The sequence below is a fragment of the Podarcis filfolensis genome (assembly GCF_964270895.1).
Source record: "Podarcis filfolensis genome assembly, chromosome: 7".
In the NCBI taxonomy this organism is placed as follows: domain Eukaryota; kingdom Metazoa; phylum Chordata; class Lepidosauria; order Squamata; family Lacertidae; genus Podarcis; species Podarcis filfolensis.
The window spans coordinates 10671758-10687930 of NC_139603.1; the positions used below are offsets into that span (position 1 = coordinate 10671758).

Here is a 16173-nt window from a genome sequence, read left to right on the forward strand (position 1 = left end):
CTTCCCTCCCTAAATACCACACCTAAACTTCAAAACTGTGAGTTTAAACATTCACTGAAAACTCATGAAAGTGCTCCATATTTCTCAGTCTTGTGGCTGACTGGCCCCAAAAGAATCCTGTTTCCTCCCAAGACCGAAAGCCTATTTTGTGCAGATTAACAGTACCAAAACCAGAGCATAGTACATGGGATGCCTTGTGTCACACAAAGCATGAACAACAGCATCTCGGTTAAAACGTTTCAGAGTGACTTACGGTACAAAGCGTCTCAAACGTCTTTTCGGAGACAAAAGATCCATCAAGGCCAAAAAGGAATATCGATGCATAGGAGAGCATCCCTCCAAGAATTATGAGGTTGTTCATGTAGGGACTGGACATCTTTATCAACCTGTGGAGAGAAGACCGGAAGACAATCATGAGAAAGCAACCCAAGACTTCGGGTTCTAAGACCTGTGTTGAGCCTCTAGCCAGGTGTGAAACTTCTTCATAGTCAGGAAAGCTATGATGCCAAGACTAGTCAGAAGTGCAAGATGGTAAGGCCCAAGGCTATCCAGTTGCAGGTAGTTCCAAGGGTGGAACGGGTGATGCAGGGGTATACTATGTGTATGACATCTGTATGTTTGTTGCAGTTACACTGATGACTACAACATGGTTCATGAATCGGGGGAGGATGTTAGGATTCTTACTCCGTGTTTGCAGTCATGAGATTGTTGTCTATCACATGACGGTGTATGTTTTCATTCCACAGAGTGGGAAGTGACAGAGACAGGACGTTTTTTGTTACTGTGTTCTGTGAAGTGGGAATATTGTCCTTTGTTCTTTTTGTCTTTGCTCTCTGATGAGAAAGAGGAAGGAGCTAAGTTAGAATGCTCCGAGTGTATTATATGTAAATAAACGTAGTTTAGCCAACATGCTGAGCTAATGAGCCTGTTACGCGAACCGCCAATACTCTGCAGGATCCTAAGCGTGCTAATGCCTTTTGGTGTCAGTCGCTGTGATGTTCGGACTGAAGAAAGCTTTTGAAGCTCCCGAACGATCGACCAGGAGGGAGAGAACATGCCAGTCGGGCATGTGTCTCTACCAAGGTCCTACACAAGTATAGAACGATCCTAACAGATGCGGCAACAATGACCACCACTATGAAATCCAGTCCTGTAACACACTATGTAGTTCATTTCATAGCTGTCTGGGACAAGAAAGCTGGGAGGACAAAAACAGAATCAGGGCGGAGGAGATACCCTCCCCACAAAGGGAGATCAATTAGAACAAAAATGAACATAAATACATGGTATTAAAGCTGAATATCAGCAAGAACATGAGAATACGTGTAGCCCATAGTCACCAAATGTCAAATAAACAGTCACATGTAAACAAAATTAACCAGTTGTTTCTAAAAACTGTGTATGTTTTCAATTATTCATTTAGAAGACTTTATGTTCATTCATGGACTGGGAACTCAGGCTTATACACTGAGATTGAAATGTATGCCCCATGAGAAACAAATTTGGAAAAAGAAAATGATGTTGGTGGATGGAAAGACGCATGCACACACAAAATAAAATCAGAAAAGAAAAATACCAAGGGCTGGATAACCCCTAAGTGATTTGCAGGTGCTGGGTGCACTATTTCAGCACACCTGAATGGCTCTGTCTGGGTGAAACTTAAGAATGAACCATCTTAGGCAAGATAACTGAAGCAGCTTTATGTGTAGAATTGTAGAAATATGCAAATCTCTGTGTTGCTTTATAAATAAGTTTAGATGAGCATTATTATGGTTAAATGTCTTTGATCTCCTTCACTAAAGCAACTCCTTATGTTACACAGTGGTTTAATTAACTGGGGATTATGCTAATAATACACAGTGGAAAACACTAATTTTGATCTAACAGAATAAAAGGATTTAATAAAACGTTCCAACACAAAGATATTGTACAGTAACATCAATTAAGCAGAATTTTTAAAATAAAATAAAATAAAATTGGGCATGATCCAAACAAAGGTAAGCGCTTCTATGATACATCAGTTTTGTAGGAAGAGATTTAAGTATGTGCTTAGTTCTTCCTCTGAAATAAAAAAGACACCCACTCCGATCAACTGCATGTTTACTTGAAAGTAAGTCCCGCTGAGTTCAGTTCAACAGCCTCCCCTGGAAATGCAATATACTGCAGTCTTAAGTAGTGAGTAACTTTGAATGGATCATTCCAATTAACTTTGTAAATACCGACCACGTGATCTCTTAATGACAATTGTCCTAATTAAAAGGACTCACAAGAGAGACAATGGAGAGGGGGAAGGGAACAGGGCAATATGTAGCTGCTTACTTCTGATTTCTGTTTTTGATGTTAAAGAACAAAAAAGCACTGGCCATTATCATTCCCAGGATCGTGAGTGCTGAAAGAATACTGTAAAGAGGCAGGGAGATCTTGCGAAGTTGCTTTTGGATGATTGTTCTGTCCTTAGGTGGTTCTTTCCCTGAAATGTCGGCAAGAAAAGAAAGAGTCAACATTATACCCTTGTGAGAAATAAACCACAGCAAATAATAATAACAGCAAAACCAAACCCTATTGCCATTCGATTTCTATAAATTAATTTTACTGAGGTCCTTTAAAGTTACCTTTATCTACCAAAGTGATGTACTGCAGGCTTTACAAAACAATATGAAGTATATTCATATTCATATACACATATTCTGCTCCACATTATTTATGTGCAGAAAAGATACAGCTCAGCAGGACAGCAGGAGTATCACCACCTCAAATCCTTCAACTAGAGATGTCAGAGGCAAAACATGGGAAATATGCAAAATACATGTATGTGCTCAACCACTGAGAAATGACCTAAGTATTCTCGGTTGCTTGTGGACATATATGTATTTCATTTTTTAAATTATTCCAGAGAATGACAACTGCCATGGCAACCTTACTCGGTAAAAGTCATGTGGTTCAAATGATTACTTTATTTAGTCAAGGGGTGGCCAACTCCCAAGAGACTGTGATCTACTCACAGAGTTAAAAACTGGCAATATTCAACCCCCTGTTTTGAGGGGTTCAGGTCCAATTGATTGAGGTATTTTTGGGGAGGAGGAAAGCCCAGTTTTTTAGGAGTTCAGGGCAAAAATGGTGAGCTTTTCTTCGGGCAGATAAACTTGTTGAGCTTCTTTGGGGGAGCCAGTGATCTACCAGTGATCTACCACAGACATCCAGTGATCTACCGGTAGCTCACGATCTACCTGTTGGACATGCCTGATTTAGTCTAAGGAAATAGTAGATAGCATGGATGAAACGACAGCAAAAGCTGTACACCATTTTTGCATGGTAGGGCCGGACCCCCAAAAGACAAATTTCAATGCCTGACGCACCATTAGTATTTAAATAGGAAAGAGGTTATGGCAGTACTGCTCCTCCCATAGTGCTGCTATAGCAGAAGAAGATGCACACAATCTAGTTTCTGTGCAACCATCAGGAACCACACAGGAGCCTTCTCCCACAGGCTGGTGTTAGTCATAGCTGTCAACCGTCCCTTATTTGGTGGGAAACTCCCTTATCCCAGCGCTGTTTCCCGCTGCTGTCCCGGATTAATGATGTCCCGTAAATTTCCTGGGTTTCAAAGGAAGCAGCTCCTCTCCCTCCCTCCCTGTCGGCCAGGGAGGAAGGAGGCTCCAACTGTGTTGCTTGGCTGCGTTGCTCACCCAATAAGGAGTCTAAGAACGACTGGGGGGTGGAGCTTGCATGCCTTGTGCCGATCAAATTGGCTGTGTTGCCTGGGGCCTCGCCTTTGCTCAGCGCTTCCCAGCGGAGAGGTGACGGTGGTTTTCCTTGCTGCATCCCCTTTGCTGGGTTGCTGCGCTGTGGGAACCACCGCTTGAGGCTTCGTTTGGCTGCTGGTTGACTAAAATCCCTTATTTTGGCTGCTGATCTTTTATTTTCGAGGCTGCTGGTCCCTTATTTTCAGATCTGTAAGTTGACAGCTATGGTGTTAGTGGCTAAAATGCTTTCCTGTGAACTAGGAGGGCACCAGTTCAAATCTGCTCTCTGCCATGGACTCAAGTGTGACATAGGCAACCCACTATTTTTTTGGTTTAAAATTTTTCCATCTGAAACGTGGGTGGATGGGTAAAATATTAACATACACCTACCCAATGTGGACAACCCTTTAAATATTGCTATATATTTTTTTCTGTCTACACCCCACCTTTCTCCCAGCTGGGACCCAAGGCAGCTCATAGAATGAATTAAAACAAACACAGCCTAAAACACACACAATCGATATAAATAATTAAGAATGAGACAAGTAACTCCCACTGAAACCAACACGGAAAACAACAAAAACTGTTTAAAAAGGAGCAGATAGCACAAACACTTACTTTCAGGAAACTCTGCCCCAACAGCCAATGAGTGGCCCCAGGGCTGTCTTAACAAGGAAGGAAAGCAGAGGTGGCCAGACCTGCCTCCCCTGTGGAAGGGAGTTCCACAGACCTCACCAAACATACCTGTGTCGTGTGGTGGGGCTGAGTTCAAAGTCGGGCAGGTCCTGCAGTCAGCCTGGACCCAAGCTGTATAGGGCTTTGTGCATCATAACCAAGATATAACCAGCAAGATAATGTAAGTGAACTCTTTTAAATGCTGAGTGTTTAATATAAATGTGCTTCTTCAACCTTGGCCCTCCAAATGTTTTGGGACTACAATTCCCATCATCCCTGCCCACTGGTCCTGCTAGCTAGGGATCATGGGAGTTGTAGGCCAAAAACATCTGGAGGGCCGAAGTTGAGGAAGCCTGGTATACACCTAACATCATGCCCCCTTGATGCTTCCCTTTACGGCTGATTAAAACTAGCCCCCCCCTGCAGTGGGGGGAGATGAGAGTGGGGTGGGTGGAGCTCTGAGTCTGGTGAATGCATATTTTGCAAGAGTAATAGTTTATGCTTGCACCTTTTGTGATAAGGATTTGAACCTAAGCACAAGTGCTAAGCACAGATATGGATTTACTCGACGTCTATTGGACTGGATTCTCTGAAAGTACCGTATTTTTCGCTCTATAAGATGCACCAGACCACAAGACGCACCTAGTTTTTGGAGGAGGAAAACAAGAAAAAAAATATTCTGAACCTCAGAAGCCAGAACAGCAAGAGGGATCGCTGCGCAGTGAAAGCAGCAATCCCTCTTGCTGTTCTGGCTTCTGGGATAGCTGCGCAGCCTGCATTCGCTCCATAAAACGCACACACATTTCCCCTTACTTTTTAGGAGGGAAAAAGTGAGTCTTATAGAGCAAAAAATACAGTACCTAAGGGCTGGTTTGCTGGTTGCACAGAATGGGGTGGTAGATTCCAGACTGTACCACTTCAGCCTATAGGTGCCATAAATTTGAATGTTCCTTTACACAAGAAGCTCCCAGCATGCCTCTCTCTCGTGGGGAGGCCTATGCCTGATGTACTAAAGAACTTTTCCTTTAAATGTGGGATCATTACAAAATATTCCACGCATACTAACCTGCAGTCTGAAGCGGCACAGTCTAAATACTACATTATTGAGCCGGTTTTACTCTGTGGCAGTAGTGAAACATTTCTGTTTGCTGCATTCCATGTGACATAAAAATTATACAGAAAGCTAGGGTATCATTCCTTCGCTCTCTTCAATATTCCTGCCTTACCGTGGAATTTGATGGTGTTGTTAATCATTTCCAGTGAATCAAGTATAGCATTATATTCTCCCACCTTCACTTCCTTTTTGTCTGTGGAGAAACAAACAAATGGGATTGTTTATGTCAGCTCACATATTCTTCATTTCTAATAGGTGCTATATTTACCTTTCTGTCTCTCGCATTGTTGCTGTACCTGCCATCGAGGTAGCATATGAAATGACTCAGAGAAGCTAAATGGAGCTAGAGTTGTGGCAAAATTTTAAAGCAACGCTGGTAACAATATTGAGCAGTTACTGCAATTCAAAGCACTGCAAGCTTATACTGTATTACGCTACCCCCAATGTTATTTAAAATTCTTCTGGCTATTAATTAATTTTCGAGTCTCAGGGGAATGCTGACAAACTTGTACTGAAAACCAATGGCTGGAGTGCATTCCAGAAGGAAACCCCAAAACTGTGTGCATATTATGGGGTTCCCAAGCCATTACAAGAAAATCCAACATACAAGCAAGCCAAGTGGTAGTCCTGACAACCATTTCAAATCTCCAAGAAGGGCTAAGCAAGCAAAGGGGCAGGATTGTAAAGTGACAGGGAGGAATAAAGAACAAGCAAAACCCCAAGAACAGCCTAAAGCTAAAGTAATAGGTCACCATCTGAAAAGCTCCATTGCAAGCCTATGCAGGCTTGCCAGGAATTGTCATCACAGCTAATCAGGCAACAACCGTACTAAAACCACAAGACACCAAAACTACATGGCTAAATTGATCTAGCCAAGGGTTTTGATCCTGACATCTAGTTCCTAAGCCACAGAACTAGGAACCCAGTTTACCTGGGATTTGTTCAGTGTGTATAAGTACTTCTGAGTGCATTGCTGGTGGTAAGGAAAAAGTATGTACAGTATATAAAGGAAAATTCCCTGGATGCCAAGATCCAGGTTTGGGGCAAGTACTCTGGTGTGAGTACCCCACCAGAGATTTAAAATCACGACATATGCAGCAAAGTAAAGCATGGAAATATAGGCTGTTAGCCCTCTAAAATATCTCCTTCTACATTTTCTTCCCCTGGCATAGAAAAAGGACTATGTTTGGTATGTTAAAAATGGTTTACTTACTCTCCAAAGGTCAGATTCATGCTTTCCATAGAACATTCAGAAAAGGTTGCACAAGCAGTGAAACTTGGCTTAGTTACAGGGGTGAATGTTCCTAAATTATTGGTATAGGAACTCAAAGAGAGGCTTGTTAGAGCCATGCAGTCTGAGCTTGGAGCAATCAGCTCAGACGTCTTTACACACTGAGCTTCTCAGGTAGACTGGGAGAAATCAATAGTTCCTCCCAAGGTGAGGTAAGACTGGCGGGGCAACTTACTTTATGGTCTTAACCCCTTTCACGCAACAATTAGACTTAAACAAGTTGGTTATATAAGGCACAAACATGACAAGACCTCCATATTCACAACTCCGTAACCCCCTGGTGACTAGAGCTTATTGTACTGTGCTGGAGGCCATTCCTGAAGGTTTGGAATACGGCATATATAGCAACACTTTGAATCTGGATCACAGTGTTTATTGTCTATTTGTTTGGTTGTAAGTTGCTTTTGGTCTAGGTATCTGCAGAATTCTTGTCGCCTCGTCAGATCTCAGTTCTTAATATTTTTAGTGGCACAGAATGTCTGTAGTGTGGATACAACATTCATTCCCAAGTATTCATGCTGGTGTGCAGTAAGAGAAAGGTGCTGTGATAATACATTTAATTGCTTAAATGGGTACAGTGAGCCCAAAGAATCTACCCACAAGGAAGGCTGCCTGTTGTGTCTTTGTGACTCTTAACTGCTCTTGCCTTGCCTTCTCCAAAATGACCTCAACAGGGTAAGTTCTGATACATTCTGTCACTTCCAATGAGGCAGAATTACCCAGTGGAGGCTGCCCACTGCCCTTCTGGGTGAATCACTGCTCAGGGCATCCCTTTCTCCAACGACGAGGCATGCTCACAACAGTAAATTGCGCAGGTAAAATAGGGAGGCTGTACTTCGTTTTCATTTGGGGAGAGATAGCATTTATCAGTCATGAGAAGTCTGTGAAGCAGCAAGACAGGAAGGGAGATTTAAGTTGAAAACAGGGGGGTTGAAGTCGGTGTCTGGCTGTCCAGAGCTGGAGCTGTGAGGAGCTGGAGTATAAACAAACAAGCGGGAACCCATAACAAAATTTCACAGTCTCTGTATTCCAAACCCCTGATAGGAGTGCTTCTGTTTAGGACTTGAGTCTGGAACTGGGGCTTGCAAAGGATCTGAACATGGGCATTTGTTGCTATATAGATAGGGAGGGGTGCATACCATGAAGAGGGGAAAAAAATTCACCTCTTGGTTCACTTCCCCGCTCCCTGGGATTCTAATTCTAACTCAATCTCTCCTCCTCTATTTCCCTCATTTTGGCATATCCCTATCTTGCTTCCAGAGTTATAGGCTATTATACTAGTAGATACTTCCTGTAAAGTTGCAGGGAATAATATATCAGCTGGGATTGTTATGCAACCAAGAACAAGAACAATTGCTGGTGGGAAATGTGGCAATTCAAGGTGCATGTAACAGCATCTGGAAGCTTTCAGCTCCTCTGCAGGGCTGTGAATTTTCCCTCAGGATAATTAAACTGAGGTTTAAAAAACCTTGGTGCTTTTATTCACACTGACTAAGACACAAAATAGCTAAGTAACCTATAAATACTACTACAAAGGGAGAGAGATAAAATGTATGATAAAATTGGGTAAAAATTGCACTTCCTACCTGCCAGACAACTGATAAGAAGAGCTAAAAATATCAGTGAGACATCTGTGGCCAGCAGAGATAAGAAATGTTTAGGCATATCGAGAGGAAATAAAAGTTATTCCAGTGAGCCAGTTACTAGATAAAGATGGTAAAGCTGTCAGTCATGATAAAGTAAAGAAAGACAATAACGAAATGTATCAGCTTAACATTTTAGGGGAAAGCTCTGTGGGTTTTGTTGTTGTTTTTTAACTGAACTGAAGTACTTGTCCTTCTTGCAATTAAGTGGAAACGGGGAAAGAGTTAACAAAACCAGTAAAAGTAAGGCAGAATATCAGTTTGAAATACATCTGTGAATTTCCAGTGTTAATACTATGGCCATAGTCTAACCAAAATTCGCCCCAGGTTTTCTTTTCTTTTTTAAATGTCCCATTGATTTCAATAGGAAAAATTAGGCCCAAATGTTCCTGCCCCTTCCTGCCACTTCTGGGAGACCAAGAGTCTTACAGCTTGTGTTGCCATTCTACTGAGTTGGGTCAACAGGCTGCCCTCTATTTGGGTGGGACAGCATCTCAGCACCAAACAGCTGGTCAACATAATGGACCAGAGTTATAGCCCACAAAAGAGAGAGATTGTTTCAGATTATGGCAGCTCAGGCCTGGATTTTGTTAAACTCCCCACCCCGTGCAGCTACCGATTCCCTTTATGGCCTAGAAGGTCAAAAGGGGGGCGGCGGCTTTTATTTTATTTTATTGGTATTCAGCCACTTTTAAAACCCTTTGACCCTCTTTTTTCACTTTGTCTTCATTGCCAACAAATAACTCAAAACCTTTTTGTTTTCTTATACCAGTTCACCTTTCAGTAGCTATAAAGGTAAAGGGTAAAGGGACCCCTGACCATTAGGTCCAGTCGTGGCCGACTCTGGGGTTGCAGCACTCATCTCTTTTTATTGGCAGAGGGAGCCGGCGTACAGCTTATGGGTCACGTGGCCAGCATGACTAAGCCGCTTGTGGCGAACAAGAGCAGCGCACGGAAACGCCGTTTACCTTCCCGCCAGAGCAGTACCTATTTATCTACTTGCACTTTGACGTGCTTTCGAACTGCTAGGTTGGCAGGAGCAGGGACCGAGCAACAGGAGCTCACCCCGTCGCAGGGATTTGAACCGCCGACCTTCTGATCGGCAAGTCCTAGGCTCTGTGGTTTAACCCACAGCGCCACCCACATCCTTCAGTAGCTATAACAAGGGACAAAACAGGCAAAAAAAAGAGGAGGCATTATTCAGTTATTGAAGCTTTTTTCGCAATACAGTGGTACCTCAAGTTACAACGCCTCAGGTTACAAACTCCGCTAACCTGGAAGAGTTACCTCGAGTTGAGAACTTTGCCCCAGGATGAGAATGGAAATCATGTGTCGGCGGCGCAGCAGCAGCAGCAAGAGGCCTCACTGGTGAAAGCACGCCTCTAGTTAAGAACAGTTTCAGGTTATGAACGGGCCTCCAGAATGAATTAAGTTTGTTACTAGAGGTATTAATGGAGTGCAACCTTTGTTTACTCATAAGGCTTGTGGTTTCACTTTAAACAGCACTGGTTATTGTCGCTTTCAGGAGGTTATAGTTCCATTCTCTAATCAATACCTTACCAATTACTGTGTCCCTTTGTTTCCCCAGTAAGCCCAGATCTCACTACACTCCAAAGGAAATTACACATAGTTTTCAACTTGGTCTTCACTTCCTCCTCTCAGGATTGCAGCTATGGTGACAATCCACCCTCTTATTTGCCTATAATAATTTTGAGCCAATAGGATGAGGCAGAACATCCATTAAATGACCAATCAAAACCAAACACCCCCTTGATGCCTTTGATTCTGAATATAAAACCCGCAACTGCCCCAAGCATAGCCAACCCCTTTGTTGACAATAGGCTACAGTGACAGTTTAACTGACACTTTGCAGCCTGCTAGTCTGCCTTTGATAAAATAATGCATGCTTCTAACATTTCCCTCCAGGAAAGAACAAAAGTCACTTTGGTTCACAGCTAACCCTTTACTTGCACCGTATTGTTTGAAACGTTGTTAACAACCTTATAATAAATTTCACCACATAAGCAAGATATTACAAATCATTGTTTTCCTTTATGGAAAACACTTCCCATTAGATCTAATTAAACACCAATATAATGGATTCTAAACTAAGAATAATGGCTGCAACTAATTACACAACGATCAGAAATATGGAACCCTTCTTTGTAACTGAAGACTCCATGTCTGCTGGTAAAAGTATTTCTACTGCCTATTGTAGAATCACTATCAGACTCGGGGGGGGGGGGAGCTTTTTGATGAGAGAAAAAAAACCCTGCACATTATTCTCATATGGAAAATTGTAACTTCCCCCACTTGTGTCAACCTGTTAAGTCACACACAGATATGCCAGCAATCCTGGAACTGAAATTTCCAAAACACAGACAAACCATGAGTCTGGGTTCTGATGACAAACTGAGGCCACTTTAAATAGTCATGGCGTCCTCCAAAGGATCACTGGAACAGCAGTTTGTTATGGGTGCTGGACATTGTTCCCCTCACAGAGCTACAAATTCTAGAATGGTTCAACTGTCAATCCTTCTTCCCGAAGTTCTCAGGGAAAGAATTCACAGATCTCTAGCAAAGCACACCAAAAAATCCAATTTATGGAGGGGTCAGGGCTTTACTCTCCTAAAGATTGTTGGGCATGCGGCCTATGTAAGAAATGGAACTGCTTGCAGAATAAATCTGCGGGCCTATTGAGATATATATTTTTAGTTTTCCATTAATATGAGTGGAAAAGACTAGCAACTGACCAGCCTTCGAGGATACAATGGTATTTGTAAAATTCAGGATATAGCAGGCTGTAATAGTTTTAGTTCCCTATTTCAACATTCAGTGTCACTGACATATTTATTTCAGTGATACTGATACCAACAGATATACCCTTAAGGTCTGCTGTCTATAGAGTTTTCTGTCTTTAATAGTGTTGTTCCTCATGATTTCGCTTTAGAGAGAATGTATGATTTTTGTTTGTATGTTTGTTTATTTCAGGCACCCCCAAACTCGGCCCTCTGGATTTTTTGGGACTACAACTCCCATCATCCCTAGCTAACAGGACCGGTGGTCGGGGATGATGGGAATTGTAGTCCCAAAACATCTGGAGGGCCGGGTTTGGGGATGCCTGGTTTATTTCATAAAAATTATACACTGCTTCATTGTAAAACCAATAACAGCCTCAAAGCAGTTTCCTTTCTCTCACCTCCCTGGAAGAAGGCCACTTTTCAGAAATTCTCTAAATATTCACCATTGACAGTGGGGTGGCTGCCATTCCCATACCCTAGGGCTGCCATATGTCCAGATTTCCCCAGACATTACTGGGATTTCAAAGGCGGAATTGACGTCCCAGAGGAATTTCCAAAAGGCGACGCTTTGTCCTGGATCTTATGCAAGTCAATAAAAGAATCACGTGTTTGGGGGGGGGGGTTTGGGGAGAGGAAAAAAAGCTCATCAACTTTTGGGTCAACAAATTTGGGGTCTTGCGCCAGCTGCAAAACCAAAAACAACCAGGGAAGAGAGAAGCTCTACCCTTGAGAAACTGTTGAGAATTTACCCTTCCCCCAGAGAAATTCATTGAAATTATAACCCTCATTTTTCTGCTCGCAAATTGGGCGGAGAATTCTCTTTCCCCCCCATAATATTCTTTATTGATTTTCATTTGTACACTCCACATACACATATTGTATTACATTTCACATTTACACCTGCTCCCAGGAGCCGACTTCCCTCCTTCCCTCTTCTGGCCTTTTATATCACATCTAACTTTTTCGCATTGTCTTCATCCGTTTTGTATATTATTGTTCTTCTTTCGTATTTGTCCATAGAGTGTCTATAGTCAAATAAATCCTCCTGTATAGACAATTCTTATTGTCTGTCTATATTCATTTACAACTACCATTGGTTACATTAGTCACCTTGTACATTTTACTTTTTATTATTTTCTTTATCCAGAAATTTTCTTTGTATTTCACATTATGAGGTTTATTTCAATTCTACTGGTTTCACTATTTCACCTTATCCTTCCCCATTCTTTTTGAAATGTTTCGTCACCCTGTTGTTGAATTTCCCCCGTTAATCTAGCTATTTCTGCATATTCCATTGCCTTCTGTCACCATTCTTCTACTGTTGGTACTTGCTGTTGTTTCCAAACCTGGGCTAACAATAGCCTCACCGCTGTTGCTGCATATAAGAACAATTTCTGGCCATTCTTAGTAATGTCTTCTCCTACCATTCCCAACAAGAATGCCTCTGGCTTTGAGTGGAGAATTTTCAGAGACCATTTGCTCACAATGTTAGTTTAGCTAGGGAAGAATTAGTGGGGCCAGAATTATGTCAAATGTTCTTTAATACTCCACGACAATGTTGCCAGGTACATTTTTTTTGACAGGGAGATTGTTTTTTATAGCATGATCTCACGTAAGTCTTCTGAATGTGGGTTAACCATACTTACCCCACCCCATTAAGGACAATGCAATTTAAGTGTTTGTGAAAGGAAGCAAAGGAACAGACTACAGCTTTCAAGTGCGACACAGAGCTGACTTTCTGGGCTCTGCAACCCAGATAAGGAGTCTTCTTTCCCACCTGCAGATCTGATATTGGGCAGTGGATTTGGCTGCCTGTTGGAAGGTTAAACTGTTCCTCCACTTATACTCAGTCTGTAAATAAACTCAAATATTTAAAAGTGCCATAAACGCCCAGTAACCTCCTTCAAAGGGAAAACTGAACCAGGGTTAAGTGATGTGCCCCTGGTTCTCACTCTTTGGAGAACCAGGGTGAGAATAGCAATATGCATCCTCATACATTTTAGCCTTTAACTTGCAGACAAGGTTATTTTCCCTTAAAAAGGAAGACATTTTAGTGAACAATTCCACAAAAGTGGCAGATGGGCTGTTTCTTCATCTTGTTGCAAACTGCAGTTTTCTTTGGCTGCTGTAGTCATACTCTGTTCCAAAGTACTGCTGAGTTATGTACCCCATTCTCATTACTAAACTGTTGGGGATTTCATAACAAGGTACCCCAAGAAACTAGGCAGACACGCTTGAATACAAATAGCTTTGTCATAAACTAACAGGCCACCCAGAAACAACTATTCTTTGGGCATTATTTTACCATTTTGGAACATCAGTGCACAACATCCTGTTCAAGAGCTCTCTGAAAACAGCATTGGTCTACTTTAAAGTTAGAAAACACCTACAAAACAACAACACACCTTTTCATGCTACCATCTAAAAATCCTACATTAAATAACATCTAAGCAAGGAATATAGAATTTCAAAGAGTATGATCTTTGTTATTGATGTGGGGAATGACTACAATAGCCAAAGAAAATAGCAGTTTGCAACCAATGCATTTTCTCTATTAGTATTTGGATTTTGTCATAAACTACCCTAGTTCTAGACCTATGCACCAGATCTAAGGAAAAGTTTTGTACATATTAATTTTGAAGCAACACTGATCCATTTTAAAAAAAAAAATTATGATCAATTTTTTTTGAAAAACTAATTAAAAATGGGAAAGCATGACATTGAAATCACAAATTTATCTCATCCAGATCACATATTTTACACAATTCAATAGCTCTACACAATGCAGCTCTTTTCGCCTGTAAATAAAATTAACTACTTCCCCACCTGCTCCTGCACCAACTCAGCCATTGTTGATTTCCCACTGGCAACAAAGATTAAATAACGGATTTAGAAGAGAAGATTCTTGTGATCAAAAGGATTAGTTATGAGAGGGTGTATGATAGATGAGCAGCAGCAGGCAGAAACATTGCACTGCATAACTATTTCTGGCTTTAGCCTAGAAGATTAAGTAATTACAATAAAAAAAATCAGAAACAAAACAGTTTCTTTCCAGCACTTCAGTTAACAGGCAAGAAGGGAGAGTTGCAAGTGTCATCTCCTGTGATCCTCCATATAATGGGAAAGACCACACACACACACAATTTTTGTTACCTAAAGGATAAATGGATACCCTCTATTATTTTCAGGGTCTTGACTCTGCACTAGACAGTGGTTCAGCAAGTGTATTTGCTGCAAAAATGAATTATCTAAAAAATAGTTGGGCCAGGCCATCATCTAGCAGTTAAAAGGCTTCTCAGAACAGAAGCATAAGAACTTAGGTGTCCACTTTCTCTACACTATGCATAATTGTATATACCTCTATCATGTTACCCCCTTACTGATCTATACTCAAAACTAAAAATGTTGTAATATTTCATCGGGGGGGGGGGTTCCATCTCTTGATCATACTTTTCAGAACCTTTTTGAACTCTGCAATAGCCTTTATGAGATCAGGCAGCCAGAACTGTACACTGTATTCCAATTATGGTTGTGAATAACAGCATTGTGATACTGTCTTTCATTTTCAATTCCTTTTCTATCACTTCCTAGCATAAAATCCACCTTTTCACTGAAGCCAAGCATTGGGCTGACATCTTCCTCAAGGTATCTACTATGGCAGCCTGTCAGGTCCAGCCCCTCTTGCAAGAAGGGCTTGGGAAGAAAATAAATATTTGAGCATGTGGGAGGCTCAACAGAACACCTCCCTTCTCCCTGTCCAAAGCCAGGATGAAACACACAACAACATCCCCGCTTCCAGTGCTCTCCCTGTTATTAATTAACTCACCAAAGATGTGGGAAGTTGCAATAAAATATAACCAGCAAGCTTAGGGCTAGTTAATGCATGAACAGGTTAAGACCACAGAATTGTATTCCTAGACTCAGGTCACATCCCTTCACCTCTGGTGAAGAAGGAAGTAAAGCTTCTTTGTTCACTCTCTGTTATGTACTGAATTGAATTGGATCCAAAATGCAGCACTCTGATTGGTCCTAGAACAATAGGATTCAGAATGCAGCAGCAGTCTGATTGATCCAAAAAAATAGGATTCAGAATGCAGCAGTCTGATTGGTCCACAGGAGCCACCCAATCCAGCTCCAGGTGGAAGTGAATCCGCAACCTGATTGGCCTACAGGAGAATCCCGGAATTAGCCAATCACGTGGGGCCCATTGTGTAAATAATGTATATAAAGCAGACATTCTGGGGGAACTTCCATTCCTCCTCACCACTATGAGCTGAATAAAGAGCATGAAATCCACTCTCAACTCCGAGTATATTTCACTCTCTTTGATAATGATGATGATATTTATTAAGTATGTATAATGCCCTATACCTGTAGGTCTTCCACCACATGAAACTGACCAGGCAATACGTCGGGGATTGCCTACCAAGTCCAGACTGCATGCTCAGGAGTATTTTTCCTGTATTTTGTAAGGAGCACACAACTGGGCTGCTATCAGGGCCATCTGTACATCAGGGCCAGATGGGCAGGGTATAAATAATAAAATTAGTTTCAATTTCAAAACTAGTTTCAATCCCTGGCACCGACAAGTGGAGCGAGGAAAGAGTCGCTGGGTAGTGGTGACCAGTCAATAGAGACAATCCCAACCAGATGGACCAATGGTCTGAGTCGGTATGAGGCAGCTTCCCACACTCCTACGGTACATTTTATGTTTCTGTGATCTATTTTGTGTGTGTTGCTATGTTGACTCCTGACATGTAGTTGTGACACTCCCATTCCTGGCTATATGGAATCTCTTCAGCTCACACCCCCCTTACTTTTCACAGTCTGCAGTAGGACTGGATGAACGCAATGTTCCCAGTATAAATACTATTTATTAGTCATTAGTAATCATATAAAGTTCACT

General features: G+C 41.8%; 1 protein-coding gene across 1 annotated transcript in view; it reads right to left on the minus strand.

Annotated features, from left to right (window-relative positions):
* Positions 1-16173, minus strand: part of GABBR2 (gamma-aminobutyric acid type B receptor subunit 2) — a 291693-nt gene that overhangs the window by 97044 nt on the left and 178476 nt on the right. The window contains exons 9-11 of the mRNA XM_083624623.1: positions 5645-5725; positions 2320-2470; positions 254-386 (exon numbers count right to left, since the gene is read on the minus strand). Coding sequence (XP_083480749.1) covers positions 254-386; positions 2320-2470; positions 5645-5725 — 365 coding nt within the window. The remainder of the gene's footprint in view (positions 1-253; positions 387-2319; positions 2471-5644; positions 5726-16173) is intronic.